This window comes from Athene cunicularia, assembly GCF_003259725.1.
Source record: "Athene cunicularia isolate RWA chromosome 5 unlocalized genomic scaffold, athCun1 chr5_part1, whole genome shotgun sequence".
Classification (NCBI taxonomy): Eukaryota; Metazoa; Chordata; class Aves; order Strigiformes; family Strigidae; genus Athene; species Athene cunicularia.
Window position 1 is genome coordinate 39,543,915 of NW_020799101.1, and position 19,846 is coordinate 39,563,760.

The 19,846-nt window shown below is 38.9% G+C and overlaps 1 protein-coding gene across 5 annotated transcripts; it reads left to right on the forward strand.

Annotated features, from left to right (window-relative positions):
• Positions 1 to 4,853: 4,853 nt before the first annotated feature.
• PTGR2 (prostaglandin reductase 2) lies at positions 4,854 to 18,427 on the forward strand. Of its 5 annotated transcripts, XR_003398493.1 has the most exons (12): positions 4,854 to 4,922; positions 6,295 to 6,413; positions 7,710 to 7,901; positions 8,852 to 9,022; positions 10,033 to 10,242; positions 11,055 to 11,176; positions 12,414 to 12,501; positions 13,204 to 13,243; positions 14,507 to 14,614; positions 15,061 to 15,472; positions 17,288 to 17,380; positions 18,136 to 18,427. XR_003398493.1 is itself a non-coding variant. In XM_026849595.1 (10 exons), the coding sequence occupies exons 1-9, from the start codon at positions 4,886 to 4,888 to the stop codon at positions 14,569 to 14,571; spliced, it is 1,044 nt and encodes a 347-aa protein (XP_026705396.1). In that variant the 5' UTR covers positions 4,854 to 4,885; the 3' UTR covers positions 14,572 to 14,614; positions 17,288 to 18,427. The 5 variants fall into 5 exon arrangements, 3 of the variants coding, with proteins under 3 accessions (XP_026705396.1, XP_026705395.1, XP_026705397.1); XR_003398492.1 differs by having other exon boundaries at positions 17,288 to 18,427; XM_026849595.1 differs by lacking the exon at positions 15,061 to 15,472 and having other exon boundaries at positions 17,288 to 18,427.
• The last annotated feature ends 1,419 nt before the right edge of the window (positions 18,428 to 19,846 follow it).

Below are 19,846 nucleotides of genomic sequence, written 5' to 3' on the forward strand. Positions count from 1 at the left end.
GGGGCCTCGGGCTTGGAGCGGTGGTCGCTCTCGTCCCCGCCGAGATGAGCGTGCCCTGGGGCCGGGTGTAGGACCGGGAGGGCCTGCGGTCTGCTTCGCTTGCAGGGCAGCTTGGCAGGGCCCTCGTCTTCCTTCTGGGGAGACATTTCCTGGGGGGTTAGCGTGCAGGGTAGGCGGGGGCAAGGGTTTGACGGTTGGAGGAGACTCGGGATTGCCCAGAGCTCAACAACAGGGGCGTGAATGGTGCTTTACTGAGCTCCCGCATCAAGCTGCGGCAAGTGATGAATGGGAGGAATCCCTTCCTCCGGGATTCCTCCTCAGCACCCACGTCAGGGCTGCTGTGTGGTACGTAAATGTGAACATCCATCTGTGCTTCTGACCTCTGGGTTTTCCTCTCCTACATTATTCCATCTGTGGTTTCTGAAACTGGTATTGAACCATCTGCAGGGCAGTCTCCAGGGGCTCTTCCACCCTTGACAGCAGTGATTTCTAACTGGGTCTTGGGTCACACCTAGGAAAGTGGGTAATTGGTACGCTCTGGGATTGCTCCAATCTGTGAGCCTGCGTACTGCATCACAGGCTTCTTGGGAAAATATCAGGTGTTTCTTCTGCTGAAGTGATGCTTCTTCCTTTCTGGCAGTCTTGTGTTCATTCCTGACTTGACATTCTGCTAAGAAAAAATAGGCCTTGTGTCTCGGTATTTTTAAACAGTTTTCAGCAACTAATACAATGCAACTGTTTGTGATTTTTAAAAAAAATAATAATACCCAAGAGGGTATCCGAAAACTTGCAAATTTTTTAACACCTAGATCTAAAAAAGTAAAGTTTATACAATCCTATTGTGTGTGGATACAAGTGTGTATACCTACTGGAACTTTTGCTCTGTACGTCAGTCAAATTTGATAAAAAGATCAAAGATATTAGGCTTATTGGAATATAAAAAAAAAAAAAGGAAGAAAAAGATGGCTGGTTCAAGATCCTACTACTATTGGATTTCTTTTTCACCTGTTTCTTTCTTGAGGGAAAGATTGCAGCCTGCCCTCAACCGCTACAGTGTGTCAGGGAATCCACATGGAGAAAATGTGATGGGAGGAACTTCACGCCAGAGAATTTGGTGATGGGTCATGCTACGTTAGGAAATCTGGATTTATTAGTTTAGTTCATGAAAGTACTTTTTATAGCATGCATTTTTCTCTATTCATGACAGTCAGTATTGATTCTGGCTTCTACTTTTTGAAAACTTGAGTTGGCAATTAATTAACATTGCTCAAATGTAGAGAGGTCTTCAGGGAAATGGTTAGAGACTTTGGTGCCTAATCCATTACACTTGCTTTTTCATTTCCATTCTCCTCACCTTGCCAGTTAGCATTTTCTGTTTTTTGCCTAGCCATTCCCTCTCAGTTTGCTTGGTTCTGTCTCATCATTCCCAGTTTCTCTAGTTCTCATTCCCCTTCTTTACAGGCCTTTAATTTGCTATGCTTGCCATGTTTCTCTGTTCTCACAGATTCCTAGTGCCAGTCCTTACCATCTTTCTTTCCTGCATGTTCCTCATTCAGAGTAATTATTCCATGAAGTTTCTTTCTTTGAATTTCCTCTGAGGATTCTTGTTCCAGCTTTTTGACACTACCGTTTCAGAAGACTTCCAGTCTTACTTGTCCTCCATTTAGATTGACTGCCTTCTTCCTCCATGCTGCACCTGGCATGGGCAACAACTTGGAAGCAGGTGGATTGTTTTGGCAAAAGTAGGTGTAGCTGAAAATGGTATCTTCAGGCAGTCTCAGAAACAAGAAGTTCTAGGAACCAAGGCCAGGAGAAACAAACATTTTAGCACTGAGGAATTTATTTCACATTTTTAAAAGGAGTTGTCGTGTGTTTCTGCAGAAATGGGAAAAAAACAGTCAAGGGGAGGAAGAGATAAGAATAAAACTGGGCTAAAACATACTTGAGACTCCCTTGATGGTACTGCTGATGTGCTGCTTAATGCTCCTGTTGTATTCACAGGGTGGGTCAGGTGATTTTGGCATAGAATGATGATGTTAAAGCTTGGAATTAAATTTTACTCCACGCTTCACACTAGCATTATGCATGTATCAAAAAGGATTATGTATATGATAAAAATTCCCTTTATTTCACTTAAAAATCTGTTCTCTTTCTCCAAAAGCTTTCCTCGGTTTACGATGTTAAAGGATGGTGCCTCTACTTACTTTCTTTAGTCATTTCTGTATTATTTATAATGTGAGGTTCTTAATGATGTTATGATATTAGTGTGAACGTTTGCTTGTGTAATGGTGTCCTGACTTCCACTGTAGGATAAGTGCAGTCATATTTAGAAGTAAATGTCCATTTCCAGTGTTGTGTTTTACTGTGACAGCTGCCATAGAATGAGTGACAGTTCAGCTGCCAGCCTTGCTTTCTGTCCACCCACTTGCAGTATCTGGAAGATCTTCAAATTGAATTAGTACACAGGCTTCTCAACCAAAAGCTGTGAAAATGACCTGGGAAATCAACAGCATTTTTGTTCCCTCAGAATGTCAGGCATTCGAAGAAGTAATCTAAACTTAGATTGTTTACTTTTTCCACTCTCATCTTTCTAATGCTGCTCTGTATTGCTTTTTCTTTATTTTAATATATTAATATCACTGGCTTTTTTCTTTAAAGAACTCTTTTTTTTTTCCCGCACTATCATAAAAAGCAGATATTTCAGGTATGTGTTAGGTACAATAAAAATGCTTTTCATCATCTCTTTTCTTGTTCAGATTGGGTTTTTGTGTTTGTATAATACAGGTATTTAGTTTCAGGATAACAAAAATTGAGTCAGCAGTTTTGATAGTGGGCCTTTCTGTAAGGCATGAGCTGTACAGCAATTCTGCCTGCTCTGTATGGGTTATAAACAAACCTTAATGCCATGGATAGATTTGAACTGAGTATGAATAGTATATAGAGGAATGACTTGCCCAGATTTCATGTGAGCTGTCAGATTGCTGTTAGTTTATAGTCACTACATTCTTAACTCATTATTTCTGCACAGACCAGTTTCATTAGGGGTTATAAATTTCAGCCAAGTTCTGTACGTGCACAGATTGTTTGCTGGAGTACGGTTGTCCTTTTAAATTGCACTGGGCACATCTGACAGTTATAAAATGCTCATTGAATTAGCACAGATCTCAGTTCTAAGACAATTGCTCTGGGGATAACAACTGTACCACTTGAGTGTAATTTTGTTAGGTAAATGTTATCAGGAGGAATTGGGAATTTTGTTCTGAAAATATTTTGTAAAAGAAGTACAAAGTGATGTGCCCACAATCACATGAGAAGTCTATAGCTGAGTACGATGCTGAACCCAAGATCTGCCAAACTGTATCTTAGGCCATTCTTCCTGTTAGGATTTTACATGAGTATATTCCAGAGATTCTATCAGCTATGTGGGTATAAAAATGGATTTTTATTACCCTCTTTAACTATTAACTCCTGTATTTTCAGTGCTCATTTTTTGTTTTTAAACTGTAACTAACAACTTCATCAAAGTGTGGGGGTTTTTTGTAGGATGATGTTCTACATTGTTCTGTCCTTGAACTGTTCAGGTCACTTATTTTTCACTGATGTGGTGCTGTAAAGACACATTTGAGACCTATTTCTCGTAGTTTTTCTTGTAGCACCCTTAGGTGCTAAAGTACTCAAAATAAACTATTGAATAATTTTTGCCTAATAAGTAGCTTTTCAAGTGCAAACACAATCAAATGTTAAACCTTTATCTGGTTTGTGAACGAGATGCTTACAGTTTGAGTCAGTTGTGGGATTTAGAGGAAACACCAGAGATATGCCCATCTTCTCCTGATAACTTTTTAATTATCTTTTTCAGCACTCCAGGCTGTAGTTCTTGATGGTCTGTGAGAGCCGTAACAGCACAGACAGAAGGTTCTGTATTTTGCAGTGTTCAAAGAATAAAGTGGTGATGAGGTACTCTTTCTAGGCTCATCTGTTTAGCTTTGCTCCAATTTGCTGTTCTTGTCAGCAAAATAAACATAATAAAGACATCGGCTATCATGTTTCATTCCTTAATGTCCTTGGTTCTTGTGGAGGCTGGTTATTTATGGCACTCAGCTGAGAATAGTAGGAAGAACATCTTTATATTGTATTAGCTCTGAAAGCATAGATCATGATTTTTCTCTTGTTAAAGCTGGTTCATTCCCTGTTAATCACGTTGGCATCTCACAGTTGCAAGAACACAATTTTACAGTTCTCTTTTAAACTGTTGAAATTCAGGGAGACATTTTTTCCATAAAACAGATGAAATGGTGATCTCATTCTTTCTCATCTCTGGGCCAGACTATGTCTTAGGAGAAAATGCACTGCTTCTCAAAAGACTTGCTATTTCATGTGAAACATATACAGCAATGTCTTTTTATCATATACCTGCATGCTGCTATGCCTGGCACGTGTGCATGCTGTTGAGTTACACCTGCCCTATGCATGCAAAGCTGCCTCAGTGTCTTTTAGGTGGGAACAGCGTTCTCAGTCAGTGCAGGAAAGCAAACCAAACATGTCTCCTACAACCTGGTAGGGGGTGATGATGTTCTCTACAAGGAGCATGGTACGTTATGATTTTCAGCCTTTCCAGAAGGTGCTACTGTGACATTGTATAAAATCACAGCTTTAACAAGATAAACAGGGAAACTATTCACAAGTTTGTTAATTTTACATTTGAGGTTGTTTCATAATGATTCTTGGGTATGGATGCTGAAGTTGGTGAAGCCTGTATTTCATCCCATTTCCAAATTACTTATTGCTTTGCTGCATGTTCTTATTCAAGAAAGTCTATGTTCCAGCCCTTCAAACAATGTTTTCCTTTGTAGAAATCCAGCACAGAATTGCTGCAAAAGCAGGGATGATTATACAGAGAGTAGTGCTGAATTCACGCCCTGGTATGTATTTCTCTCCAATAAAGGAGCAATGTGTTTGTTATGGTTGCCTAATGCTCCAAAATGCTGACTTAGAAACAAACACTGGCTTAAGGTACTGACATTTATATATCTTAATATTGCATGGAGCAATAAATAAAGTTTGTTGTGAAGTGGATTTCTTTAGTCTGTATATACAGATTTCTAAACTTTTTTTTTTGGAAAAAAAGGGTTAATGCATAATACATGAGAAAATCTTAAGTCTAGGGACTCAAAAGCGAATAAAGATTAGCAAGCAATTGCTTTTTTAGTTCTGACATTAGTCATCTCTTAAAATGCAAAGAGAACAAAAAGTATTTTATTGCTGTTCATTTTTGTTTCCTTTTAGTAAACACTGAATCTTTTATTCCTCCTGTGTTTCAGAGTGTTTGTTTTTTAAATTTACACTGTTGAGGATTTGTTTACTTCCTTGCTTCCATGCACATTCTCCTTGTCACCAATGTCAGCACAATATTTTGAATAGTGAGTTTATAAATTGTCTGTTGTAGAAGACCCACATGTGTGTATTAAGTTTTTTGGGGTGTATTGTGTGCTGCTTAATGCCAGAATAGTCCTAACAGGTAAGAAGTGTTGCATGACCTGCAAATAAGTCTTTCCTAATGCAAATCAAATGTTACAGCAGTAGCCTGCTGTAGTCCCCCAGTCAGTCTGACTTAAAACATCCATGGGTATTTTCCAGTTGTCCATTTGATTGGTCTGCTCCATGTGGTACCAACCTGGGGGCAAAGCCTCCAGCTCTGGGGCTCTGGGCAGACCTTTCGTAGGTGATTTTGGGAAGCTTTAATTTAAGGAGGTCTGTCTGTAGCTGTGAAGGGGTGATCTTGCAGCATGTGTATGTGCAGTGATAATTACCTGTATTCCCCCTATCTCAGTCAAAAGAGACTAAAAGGTGAGAGTTTAAAACCTGGTTAAAATTTATGGTCATCTCCTACTGGCAAAATAGTGCATGATGTTTTTGTTATGTGAGAGAAATCTCAGTGCATGTCATTGTTTTGAAAGTTAGGAACTTTTCAGCACACACTCATGTTTTGAGAATGGGAACAACCCTTTTTTTTTTTTTTTTAAATTTTCCCTAGTTGTTCATAAAAAATACATGTAGCAAACAGCATGGGAATTGCCAGTCAGTGCAAGTGCCTGGTACTGGCCCAGGTAAGCGTAAGCTGATAGAGCAGGTAATTGTAGTCTGTGACACAAAGCCTGACAGTTGGTCAGTAGTTTTATACCTAAGTAAAAATATACCTTGACTTTGACTACTTTTTAAAAAAGGCTTTCCCATAATAATTAATGGAAGCTCTATTTTGGTTAATTTATTTGTTTGATTTTAAAATGATTCTAGGTAAGAATGGAGTGCCAGTGGCTGAAAATTTCCGACTGGAACAAAGTGCAATAGCAGATACAATCCAAGCAGGACAAGTGCGTGTCAGAACCCTTTATCTCTCTGTGGACCCTTACATGGTAGGTGGTGGACTTAGAGCTAAGCCAGCATTTTTTTAAAAAAAAAATCTTCAACTCTGTATCTGTTGTGATGTTTAACACCGAAGCTACCAATTATAGGACAAATGTATCTCTAGTATAGCTTAGTAATCCTCTTCATTTTGATGAATTGTATCTGGAAGGAATTTGGCATTAATGTGCCTGTGATATATATAGGAATATGACTTTATAGGACCAGAAGAGACTGAGCCCTGCTATACCATTACAGATTTGTTTGTATTAGCTTTTTCTGAACTTTGCCTTTTTAATATACATTTTACACCTTTTTTTGGCCATGGAAGAAAGTGTTTTTCAATTGATGGGAGCGTGGATAGAGGAAGAATATTTCATGATAAAGCGAGATAGGGATGTGATCAGGAAAGAAAAAAATCTAGACAAAACATGTAAATGATTCAAATTAAGTTTTGTTTACAAATGAAAGTTAGGTTTTCTCCTTAAGTGGGTGATGGCAGGAAAAAAATGTGTCAATACTTTGTAAACAATGCAAACAGAGAGTGTGAATGAAATGATAACCAGCACTTGCACCTAATTTTGCAAAACTGTAGAAAACCTGTGGTTGGGAAAGTGGTGGGTTGAAATGGAAGTGAAGGTAGGAGGAGAACCAGGCACACCCAGTCAGCTAGTGTGTAAGTTTGCTTTAAAGAGAATTCTGGTCATTTGTTCCCTGCATAGGTGGAGATAGTAGAAAAGAAACAGTCTTAATTTCATGAAAGTAGGTTTAGCTTGGGAATTGATTAAAAGTTTAAGAATCCTGAAAAACTAACTCAGGCTACAGGGGGAGACAGAAATAAAAGACCTCAGATTTCAAGATGTTTCATTAGAGATCTCTGTCAGGGATGGTCTACATAGATTTGACAGTTCTTTAGCGCATGGGCATGGACTAAATGACTTGTGGGTGGTTTTTTCAATCCTGCATTTCTATGATTCATCCCGTTAAGGAATGGCATTTATACAGTTCTCATCAAACCTAAGCCAGTCATCTTCAGTTGCATGGCTGACTTTGAGACAGTGTCTATAAAACATGTTGGCTTTGGTAACACTGCTGGAGGAGATCAGAATGGTTTGTGCTCCTTTTGTACTGAGCAGAGAGGAAAGAGGGATCTAAGAAAAGATGATGAATATTTGGGTCTTATTGAGAGATTTTTGAGTATCCCTTTGTGTTTGAAGTTTCAAACGTGTCTCAGCCCCAGCTTCATTTGAACTCATAAACAAACCGTGTGTTCCACCAGAGCCTCTCATTAAAGCCTTGCCTTTCAGCGCTGTCGAATGAATGAGGATACTGGCTCGGATTACCTCCTGCCCTGGCAGCTGTCTGAAGTTGCTGATGGGGGGGGCATTGGGATTGTGGAGGAGAGCAAGCACGATAACCTTGCTAGAGGAGACTTTGTCATTTCCTTCAGTTGGCCCTGGCAGACAGTGGCAATTCTAGATGGAAGCTTGCTACAAAAGGTAATGGAAATGCAAACCACAGGTTGTCACTATTTCCTTTTCCTAAACCTTTCTTTAAAATAGCAGCTAATGATACAATTTCTTAGTCAAAACCAAACCAATGTTACTGGAGCAACTAGTTCTCGGAAGGTGGATCAACTCACAGGTAGCAAAATCTGTATCAGTTTCTCTCTTAACAAATTAAAATGTAAATGCTTTTGTTGGTTACCAGACATGCCAGTATTATTTCAATTGTTGGATTTTTAATAAATTTCCCTGAAGCTGCTTCTGTTAATTCTGTTAATTATTCTATGAAAGTGTAGTCATAAGACATAAAAGACGTAAGGCATCATTATACATGAGTGTAGTCATAAGACATAAAAGGCTTTAGATATATTTAATTCAATTTACTTCATTAACATATGTTAGTGAAAGCTTTTACTTAAGATTTTACATCCACGGAAGAAAGGGTATTCAATATGAAGTTGAAAATTAGGTTGTAACAGTGCATTACGGATATTGTGTTGATCATCCTTTTGTGACAGAAAATTATTGTAGTTTAAGAATGTGTACTTTCCAGTAAGCTCCTTCCTTAGGACCTTTTGCCACTGATCTGCAGTCTCTATATTTGATAAAATTATGCTATTTTATCTTTTATGCTAACACAGGGATAGTTCACCATTGCTGGAAATTTACCTCCCATCTGCTTTTTAACACTTCTATAATTTAAGTTTTTGTGAGTGACTTTGTTTAAAAACTTTTTCTGAAACTATGGAAATACAATCTTTGTTTCATTTTGTATAAACTCATTGTTAGGGTAGAGCTAGTTTATAGATAGCTTGTCCCTAACGGTTGTAACTTGCCTGGTAAATATCCTGAGTTAGTCTTCTATCCTCAGACAATGAAATAGCAAACAGCAAAACCTCACCTGTGAAAAGAAATGAACAGCACCACGCGTTTCTGTTTTGTAGCTTGTTCCACAACTTGTAAATGGACACCTTTCCTACTTTCTCGGTGCAGCTGGCATCACAGGACTGACGGCCCTGTTAGGTATAAAGGAGAAAGGACATGTGGCTGTGGGTGCAAATCAGACAATGGTGGTGAGCGGAGCAGCTGGTGCCTGTGGCTCTTTGGCTGGCCAGGTAGGTAGGCTTAAGACATACAAGCATATGATGTTATCAAGTTTATCTTCTGAAACACACTGGTTAGTAAATGTACAGATAAAATCATTGTAAACATGAACAGGTATTACTCCACGGGTAGGGCCAGTTTCACAGATTTGGCTCAAACTCTCAGTGAGAAAGATTTTGTGTGAAACTTAAGTTTCATGAAACTGGCATGGGAGAAAAGGGCCCAAGGTGATTACTTGTCACTAAATAAAGTAGATGGTATAAATACATCTATTTACTATATATTTATATAGTAGTCTGCCATTTGAACACAGTCTTTGAGTTGACTGGTGACTTTCATTTTTTTTCTATATTAGAAAATAGTCATTAAAAAAATGTAGTAAACCCTCTGTGTTGTGTCCCATGACATCCTTTGTGTTTTGAGATTTGCAGCCCTTTTATCCTGCTCAGCTTTGCAAAACCTGTTGTGGTGTGTGTGTGTGTGTGTGTGTGTGTGTGAGACACACACCCACCCCACCCCCCATCTATATCCAAGCACAGTAGGTATTAAGCAAGCTTAAGACTTAATAATAAAGAGAAGCTATGAAGAAACAATGCATAAGCAAATCTATGAAGAATATATTTAAATCAATTACTGTCCAGTCTTTTTTTTTGCCTTTTATTAGCTGTGTTACCGTACTTGGCAAATGGTGGTTTTATACTGTATTTGGCTCTCTAGTACTGCCAGTTGTTGGTGACTCCACAGACTAAACCTCCTGCAGCCAGTGAGTTTGGAAAGATGGCAGATTTTTGTTGTATCTGCCCTTTCTCTAGGTGTGAGGAGGGAGTGACAAGAGGGAATTGTGTCACATGAGATGGGAGCATGTGCTAAACTTTGCAGTCTGGGGTTTAGTGGGATGGGGGATAACTGTAACCCCCCCCTAAGGCCCCCTTCCTCCCGTGGTACCCTTATGCAGACCAATGATCTAACTTCTCTTTATTGTTTGGGGTTTATTCTGTTTTTTTTAACTGTGTGCTTGCAGATTGGCCGTTTGGAGGGCTGTTCTAGAGTGGTGGGGATTGCTGGCACAGATGAGAAGTGCTCCATTTTGGTCCAAGAAATGGGATTTGATGCTGCTATCAATTACAAGAAGGGGGATGTGGCAGAGCAGCTACGTAAACTCTGCCCAGGCGGTGTGGATGTTTATTTTGACAATGTTGGTGGAGACATCAGCGATACAGTTATAAGTCAGGTGATTATACCAGCTGTCAGGTTTATTCTAGTCATTCTCCTGTGTCTGTGTGCCCAGTTTTGGATTAAGTCATACTGGAAACCAGCCTGCAATACAGCAGAGCAGGCTTTTCACTGATCTAAGCCAGGTGCTGATCTTGGTCTTGAGGAGAAATCAGATATTTGAGATTGGTGTTTGTCATTTGGACTAGCCTGGCAGTATAGTAATAGAAGCACAATTTCTGCTCCTCATCTCTCACTGATTTGGTTAGGAGATTTGATAATATTCTTAAAACCTTGTCTGTTAGTGTAGTAATCTTATGTTTTGTCAGCTTTGGTTTTCTGGATTCACAAAAGACTAGCTCTGCTGGGCCTCCATAAAGACTCTTGACCAGCCCTCTTCATTGTTAATATGAAACTACTCTGTCTGATGGCAGGGGGGCTTTGGTGGCAAGGCCATCTTTGGGAGCTCTAAATCGCAGCTGTATCCAACAGCTGTTTCAAACTTCTTTGTCCTATTACTCCTCACCTCCTGACAAAAAGGGCAAACAGTAAGATGAGAATTTCTGACATTGCTTGTATTTAATGCCTTTTAAAATTACACATAGGCTGTATAGCATTTAGTTTTCCTCTATTACCCTGCATTTATGTATTTGAATGTTGTCGTAGGTTGAATGGGACTGCCTGCAATTTTCACACTCTTTTCTTGGAAATATGGCTGTAAATAAGGATACCCATGTGAAAATTTTGCAATATAATCTATTGAATCTCTGGAAAATTTAGTTTCTGAGACCAAAGAATGTGTTTTTTCTCACTTTGTTCTGTCCCAAATAGATGAATCGGAACAGCCATATCATCCTGTGTGGACAGATTTCTCAGTATAATAAAGATGTGCCTTATCCTCCTCCACTGCCTCCTGACATAGAAAAAATACGGAAAGAAAGGAATATCACAAGGTACATTTCTCCTCCAGAACTTGTGACCAGGTTCCAAGTAGATTGCTTACATGATGTTGTTGCTCAGAATGTAGTCTGCAGATCTGCAATAGGCATGTGTAATTGGAACAGAATGTTGCCATAATAAAAAAGGAAATTATAATCACAACATCAGTAAATCCTTTCTCTTACATTTGTCTGTATTGGCATGAAAAAATGGGAAGGGATGTTGTTACGCGTTAGCATAGTTGTCTGTTGTTATGCTTTGTTTGTGGTTGCTTGATTGAGTCTTGGAGTCTCTGACACATTCTTCAGTACAAGGGAAGGTGTTGCCATGGTTCTGTTCTCAGATGTTTTGCAGAGTGCCTTCTCCCCACGTGTAGTAGTTCAGGCAGAGACAAAATCAAATATTTTTAAAGTAAGGATGCAGCTGATGCAATCAATGGATTGAAATGACATTTTTAGTATTTGAGGTTTTGGGGTATAATGGGACTGTAGGTGTGACAAATATATACAGGTAAAACATTGATTTTTGTTATGGGAATTGCTGAATATCCTGTCAGGATTCAAGTGGATCTAAGGCAGATCTTAGGAGCAAAGTTTTATGAGATTTTTCATTCATTGCATTGCAGAAATTTAGGGAGACTTTTGATTTCTGTGCAAATGGATTGACCTAATTAAAATTGTTTTCTTGTCCCTGTTGCTGTTGTCTGCACTTCTAAAAATGGATAAAAATAAAGTATACCATGCATAGTAGAAGGCAGTGGAGAATCCAATCACTATGTTGCTACAAGTAATTATAATTTTTGATGATCGTTTCAGTTTCTCTTGATTACTACAGACAGCTCTGCCAGCAGGATATGCAAAATTTTGGGGAGCCTGAAAGTTAATTTATACTTGTCATCTAGCAGCAAGTCCATTAATTATTCTCCCTACTCCATAAAAAAAGGGTAAAAAAATAATAGGAATTTGCTCACATTTTATGGACATTTGGTTGTTCTGGTGATATGATTTTTATTACTCTTCTCTCTGATACTTGAACAGAATTAGGTTACTTGTCTAAGTCTGGTGTTACTGTCAAGCTCCCACTGCAGGGAGCTGTCTCAACAAGCTGGCAAAGCTCTGAGCTATGTTGCATTGTCATCAGTACTCATAACCCTTCAGTTTCAGTAATGCTGTTTCCTGAAAAGATTTATAAAGATTTCAAAATATGCTTCCCAGTGTGTCTTAATTAAAGGCTCATTCTTTTCATTCACAGGGAGAGATTCCTGGTGTTGAACTACATGGACAAACAGGAAGCTAGTGTATTACAACTCTGTCAGTGGATCCAAGAGGGTAAACTGAAGGTAAGGACTTTACATTTAATTGATGGCCTTTGATACTGTCTTCTCAGATCATGGTCTGGCTACAGAAAGTCCAGTTTCTTTGTCCCTGGCTCTCTTACTGTACCTCAGAATTGAACAGATTTTCTTAAGGATGTGTAAGTATAATTGAAAGCTTATGAAGTAGCACTGTTTCAGTAGGTACCTGCTGAGGTTGGTGTAACTGTAGTATGACAGAGTTTTCTGATTACATACCACTAATGTCTGTATTCTTTCTCTCAGCATAAAGTGCTTTTTTACTTAAGGAATCAGGCCTTCAGAAATATGTACTTTCAAACACCTGATTACTTAGTGTCCTGAATGCTTTGGGGGATCTAGTCTGAAGTTTTGTTTCAAGCTCTATAATCATCATTTATTATTTTGTGATGCTTAGATGCTTTATCCATCCTTTCCCTGTGAGGTCTGTCTAAAGTAGTTTTTGATTCTTCTGCTGATCAGTACATTTTCCCGTGGAAAATCCTGAAACATGAAATTTTGTCAGGGAGAGGGATGTTCCAGTTCTGACTGTGGAATTAAATTGCCTATATATTCATGAGAAAGTAGTTACTCCTCTCCTCATGAAAGAATCTGGCCCAAACATCATAGATTTTTGTAGTTTTTGTGGCAGTTTCTAATAAACGTTTATCTTGTTTGAAGAAGGCTAAAAGGACTTGTTTGCATTGGCAGGTCAGAGAGACCATGGTAGAAGGCTTGGAAAATGTTGGTGGTAAGATTTTTATACCATTTTCTGAGAATACTAATCTAATTAAATACAACGATGGTAGAGGTTAACTACCTCCTTTGTTTCATTTGGCAATTCAGATTTTTGTATTTTATCTAAAGCATAATTTTTATGTTATAATAGAGGTTTTTTCACAAGGTATTAAAATGTTCTGTGAAAAAACCACTGAATATAAGTTTTGAGATTCTGTTTGATTTACGGTTCGGGGGGGAATTAACTGTTAAACTGCTACCTTAGCAGGTCAGTCATTCTGATCTTACAGATTTAAAGTGCTGCCCATTTCTTAGAACTTATGTGTAGGTAAATGTTATTTTGGAATCCTTGACCTTATACTTAAAAAAACCCTCAGTATCCTTAGATACTGAGTGCTTGTTATGGGATTTGCTAACAAAAATATAAATTGAAAAGTACACACAAGAAAGGGGAAAACAGTAGAGATTGCTAAACAAAGTAAAAAATAATTTATTTTAAAGGAACAAAAGAGCCTGTATCCTGTTCAAAAAAGTTTGTAACAAAGAAAATATTAAAGTGAAGGGGGTCTTGTGATCCAGTGAGACATAGCCAGAGTGCCAGGTCATTCAAGATGTGCTGTAAGAATGCTTCCCTTTCAAGTAACAAGGAAAAGTATGATTTAGTCCATTCAGTCTTCAGTCCCACAAGATTAGAAACCAGAATTAAGCAATAGCCAAATCTTACAGATTTAAATTTATTCTAGTTGTTGCTACTTACTGGTACACATATGTATCTTGAAGGAATTTGATCAAATACAGCAATCATATTTCATACTTTGTTTACTCAGAGATTTATTATTTTGCTCCAGCTTCCCACATTTACTATACTATATAGAGCATTTATAAACCCTTTCCTTTCACAAAGGTTTGTGAAACGTACAGCATTTGTGGGCTCTCCAGACACATCTTGTATTTCTGTTTGGTATTTGTATGGCACATCACAAAAGCCACAAATGTAATCATTAACTTGTAAAGGGCCAAACACTTGGTTACAAATCAGGTTTTTTAATTGTTGCACAAAACTGCCCTTAGTAGTTTATTACAGACAAGGTTTCTATATCTTTTTCTTAATTTAGCATGTTATTAAGGATGAATATGTTTAGGTCCAAAACATTATCTCTCCTTTTTGGGGAGCTGTCTCATACATTTGTGTCTTATCTTTTTTTTTTTCTTTCTTTTTCAAAGTTACTTGGCACATTTTGCTTGGCACTAACTTACTTCATTATTTCTCTTGAAGCCGCTTTCCAGTCCATGATGAATGGAGGCAATATTGGAAAACAGATCGTCTTAGTTTCTAAGTAAAAGTCATTGCTTCAAGAAAAAGAATTGGATTCTATCTCTAATAGTGAGCAAGATTTTACTTATGCTAATTTCCCTTTTCTTAAAAAAAATATTACATTGTTATGTATGTACTGAAAGCAGAGATTCTGGGATGCTAATAAACTAAATAGAACTGGAGACATGAATGCAATAATTTATAGTAGAAATGAGTTATATATTCTTTGACATGATTTTGACAGTTGCCAGCTAGCACACTTGCAAATATTTCATGGGTATGGTTTGAAAGTTAGAACATCCCAGGAACCATTTCCAATAAGCAGTTTGTATGCAGCCACCTAGTTTTGGTCGTTAGAAGAATTTACTAGTGGAGATGTGCACCATTCCCATGCTAGTTGGTTTCAGTGCCCAGGAACTTCTCTAGGAATTTTTAATTTGGTAGTGGAAATTTGCCCTGACAGTTCAATCAACCTGGCTAATCATGTTAGAATTTAACTGTTCTTGTTTTTACAGATAATTGCAATGAAAAATTCAATTTCTGGAGTTCAAGGTCTCTAATAACAAAGCTATTTCCATTTTTGCCATTTGGAACAATTCTCCACCGATCTGCCTTGTCCATTTCTCTGTATTGCATTATTACATCTCTTATTTTCAGAGCACTTGAAACCTAATTCATTTACAGTTCCATCTGCACGCATCCTGAGACTTTCATCAGAGATAGGTTAGGTGTAGGGTGAACCTTATGTACCCTTCTCAAATCTTTGCATTCCAGACTTAAGTGAAGTTTTCTTCTTAGAATTCCTTTTCTAAAATCTACTGTATCTTATTCTTATGATAATCTCCCCGATTTCACTAGTTTTTCTGGTTTTTACACCTCTCCAGGGTGACAGACAGAATCTCAAAACAGGATGCCTGATGACAGAAGGTAACTTGTGGACAGTGACCTTCTGTTCCCTTAGTAACTTATCTTGGCTCAAAATGTTTGGTCTAACAATGCACTTTTACCATCTCAGTGGGGAGACTTGAACAACAGAGTCACCATTTCCGAGTTTGACTAGCATAACCCCAAGCCATGTGGGACTGATGAAATTAAATGTGTGTCTTCAAAGGCAAGGAACAGAAAAGGGAACAGATAATTATCTTAGACATGAGAATTCCACTGCTATATACATTTAGAGACGTTAACACATTTATTTAGAGAATAGGATTGTTCATGACACATTCTGATTTATAGGTGATTGGGTTTTGGTTTTAATTTGTTTGCCTTTAAGAGAAGTGCTTCCAACAGCAGGGTTATCTGAACTGTCCAGAGAATGGATTATGTAGATCTGCCATGAGTCACTACCTAGGCCTAACTAAATGGAATCCAGGGACTAGGAGAGAAACACCATGCAAGAAATTTGGCATTATAAATCATTTGGCATTATAAATCATTTTGCTTGCTGTGGAAAGAAAGATAAGTATCAAAATTGCCTAATATGGTTGTAAGCAGTATGAAAACAATCCTTTCATTTCCTAGTGCTGGTCCTGAACGAAGGAAGCATGCAGATGCCATAAACGTTGAGGTAGAGAAAGACACCTGCAGTATAGCATTAGATGGTATAAAATCTTCCAGTATGCATTTTTCAACTGCAAAACCAGTGACTGGATCACTTTCAACTAGATTGCAAATCCAGCATCAGCATACCTAACTCAAGCAGCATTGATAAGTGTCACACTGAGAGAAACCAAATTTTTTTTGCAGTAAAATCAGTATGATCAGAGTTTGCAAATTAAGACAAAGCAAAAGGTGAGTGAAATTCTGTAAATTCCTACATGTTGACTGTCTATGGATGGTAACTCAGTTGTGACAGTTAAGCAATGCAGACTTGTAAGGTTGATAATTTATATGTATATTAAAATGAGAGGCAGGAGGAAGTGCAGTGATCCTGGGCATGTCTCTAGACTTGGATTCCTGTCAGGTCAGCTGGATTTAATGAGGTGGGAGCTGATGGGAATACAACCTTTCCAGCTGTTCTGCTGAGTGTGCTGATGTGTCCGTTGTCCCCTTTCCTTTCTTTCTTCCCTCCCACATGTTCCCACATGCATATGCCTAATGGGAATATTCAGATTGAAACAGCATCACCGTCACCCTACACACCCCATATAATGCACTCAGTTTCTGCCAGGCAGCAGATGAGCCTTCGTGCACTTTAATACACTTTATCTTTCTGAATAAACATCCTCATCTTATAGATCGTTCCTAAAGCAAATACCTGAATGCAAAAGGAAACAGCCCACTCCACCTACATGACCAACCAACTCCACATCCCCACAGCAAAGCTGGTCTTAACCTGAGACTCCGTTTGTACTGCTTCTGAAAATCGTTAGTGAGGCAAGAGTATTTTTACAAATGAGACTTACCAGTATTGCTGTTCCTGCTGAGGTGAAATAGTACCTGTTTTCATTAGGAACAGAAAGTCCTCCATTGAATTTGTGGGGTTTTTTTATGTGTCTGTCTAATAGTGCATAAATTTATATGGTGCTTTTTGGGGCATGGTGTAACCATGGTGTTTTCCTGTCTTCTTCCACCTCTGAAGACTAACCTCTTCCCACACACAAGTTTCAGTGTCCTATAACATGCATTTCTCCGTATTTGGCTTCCTCCAGTCTATCAATTTTATTTCAGTTTCAACAGCCTGTTTTGAGAAAAATGACTTTAATTCTTAAAACTGAGGACCATTCTTTTGTTTTATTCCAGCCTGCTTGGAAGGAAGTGTATCATAGGGTAGTATCCAAAGCAAGCTAATGAAATACCTGTATATTTCAAAAGTGGCTTCAGCTATGAACTGTGGTGAGTTTGTGCTGTATGAATGTAAGAAAGCAATTGTAATGATAATCACTGCTGAAAAGGTGTTAAAATGTTTTCCTTTCATATGTTATCGGTAGAGGCCTCTCTGATATATTTGTGTTTCCAGAGTTGCATTTGTTTGTCCAGAGCACATATTCTGTACTTTTGAACACTGTTTGCTGAAGAGCTACTCCAGAGAGAGCTCATCTTTGGCACTGTGAGTTGATACACCTTGCAGGAACGACAGTCCTCTAGGAAGTTATTTTTCACATCTGAAATAAAATGATAAAATTCCCAGCACTATTACAGCAATTGCTTAGTAATCCACACGTCATAAGCCCATTAAGAGTTGATGATGTGAGGCATGATCCAGAGTGAGATCATGCTGAGATACTGATTCTTTACTGTAATAAAGGCAGCTGGATTGCAGCAGCATTCCTGTAGTTAGGTAAGATATGGAGGGCAATATAGGTTCTATCAGCATTAGTCAGATGGCTTTGGGAAAAAAAAAAAAGATGGGGACAGTCAAAGTAAACCTCATCCTGGTACCCCCAATGTTTAGGATTCTCACAGAAGCGCTTCTTAACTTGTGAATCCTGGCTCATGTTACCTCTTAAGAATAAATAAAAATCAGAAAGAAAATGCTTTAAACAAGTGCCCACAGTTGTAAAAAATATTAATACATTTTTTCACCTTGTCTTTAAATTCTTACCGATTGTAATAGCGTGACTTCAGCAATCCTATATTTTGCACTATAGGAGAGGTCTCATTTAAACAAAGGATGACAAATAACTGATAAGAAAAAGCCAGGATGCTTTGGACGTAGTAGATGATCAGTTACTGGCTGCAGAAGCACCAGCGTTTGTCCCATGAAGCTTTACCTTACAAAGATGGTGAGTGATAGTTTATAAGACCTTAAGCAAGGACAAACAGGAATTCAGAGGAGTTGTGTGACCACAGTAAGGTATTAGAAGTTCAGCTATACTTTTTTTATAATCTTTATAAGTAAGCATTTATTGTTGTAAAGGGTAATAAAACTTTTCCTCCCTTAAATTTTTTTCTTTTAGTTGGTCATGTTTCTTGTCCTCCCTGTTGGCTTGATTGATAATCAGAAAAATATGTTCTTTTTCATAGGAGCACCTAGTAGTTTAGTGTCAGGATTTCATGGAAGATGTCAGCAATACTGTGAAAGGAGCTTGCCAGCCCAGACATAAATGCTTCTTACTGCAGTTTGTAGTAGCTCTTGTTACAAAAGTGAAGAGAGTGAAGGCAGATGCCTTTCAAATAGCTTCATCTCTTTATTCTATATTTTAATGCATTGATTGTGGAAGAAGCAGATGCCAGGATTACTTAATCCTTTTGTTCGTAGCATTGCTCTCTGTTGCTACACTGCCTTTCCCTTTACTGGGTTCTCTTCACAGTGGGAAATGTTTATACAATCCATAAATAGACTGCCAGGGGATAAAAGATGACAGGCAGATGGCATTATCCTGCAATAAGAAAGGGTAACAGCAGCTGGAATAAGCTCCAAACTGAGAAAATATTTTGAGATACAACTGGGAACTCTTTAGCAAAAGCACAGAAAGAAGCACAAATCTGTCAAGCCCTTTTAGACACAGGAACATGGAATTCTGCAACTGGAAAGATACTTTGGATAGCAAAAATCGGCTTTGCTACAGCACTCTACTCTGGGCAGAGTGGTGGTGGAAGGATGGCTGAACAGGACAGCAGTTTTGAGAGAAAACTGAAAGCATGAAGTATCAAAGCAATGTTTAGGCAAGAATAGGGAGATGCAATTTATAGCAGACAGTCCAAGGGCACATGGTGAGAGAAGGCAGTAAGGTTTTATGGAGCTCCATCCTCAGCTCCACCCTCTTGTCTTGGATGGGCTTCTCCAAATCTGAGACCTTCCCTCAGTCCCTACTCCTCTGCAAGAAGGAGCCATCCTCGCCCCCTCCCCCGCTTTCTTTCCTCTGCCTCCCAGGCCGGGAATATGGGAGGGGAAAGTAAAGGGCCAAGGACCAGGCTCTGATGGGGTGAAGTCTGGACAGGAGCCAGCACAGCTGGACTTTCTCCTGGTTCTGGGCGTGACTTGGAGGGGGCAGGACACCATCGACTAGTGCTTTTCCTGCAGGGAGGGAGCTGTCTTTATGTCCTACTCCCCCAGAGCAATAGTTGCATTTCCCTTGTGCAATAGCAATCCCATTAGAAAGCTGCACGGGCAGCAGTGAGCATTTCAGACTGGAACAGCCTGTTCCCTGTCCTGGAGCCAGGCAGCCTGAGGGAGCCTTGGGTGCCCTGCAGGCAGCTGTCTCCCCTCTGCCTCAGCCAGCTCCAGGAACCGGTGCTTTCTCTCTTGAGCTTTTAGAACTGGTTTGGGGTTGGTGGTTTTTTTAAAGTATGCTGCAGAGATAGTGGGAAAAGCACTTGGAAAAACCCTCTCTCTCTCTTCCCCCCCCCCCCCCCCCC

Excerpts from the sequence above, each read along its gene's own strand:
- PTGR2 (XM_026849595.1), top strand. The coding sequence starts at position 4,886 with ATGATTATACAGAGAGTAGTGCTGAATTCACGCCCTG. Across the intron at positions 7,902-8,851 it reads ATGGAAGCTTGCTACAAAAG|CTTGTTCCACAACTTGTAAA; the intron begins GTAATGGAAATG and ends TCTGTTTTGTAG. Across the intron at positions 13,244-14,506 it reads AGGCTTGGAAAATGTTGGTG|CCGCTTTCCAGTCCATGATG; the intron begins GTAAGATTTTTA and ends TTTCTCTTGAAG.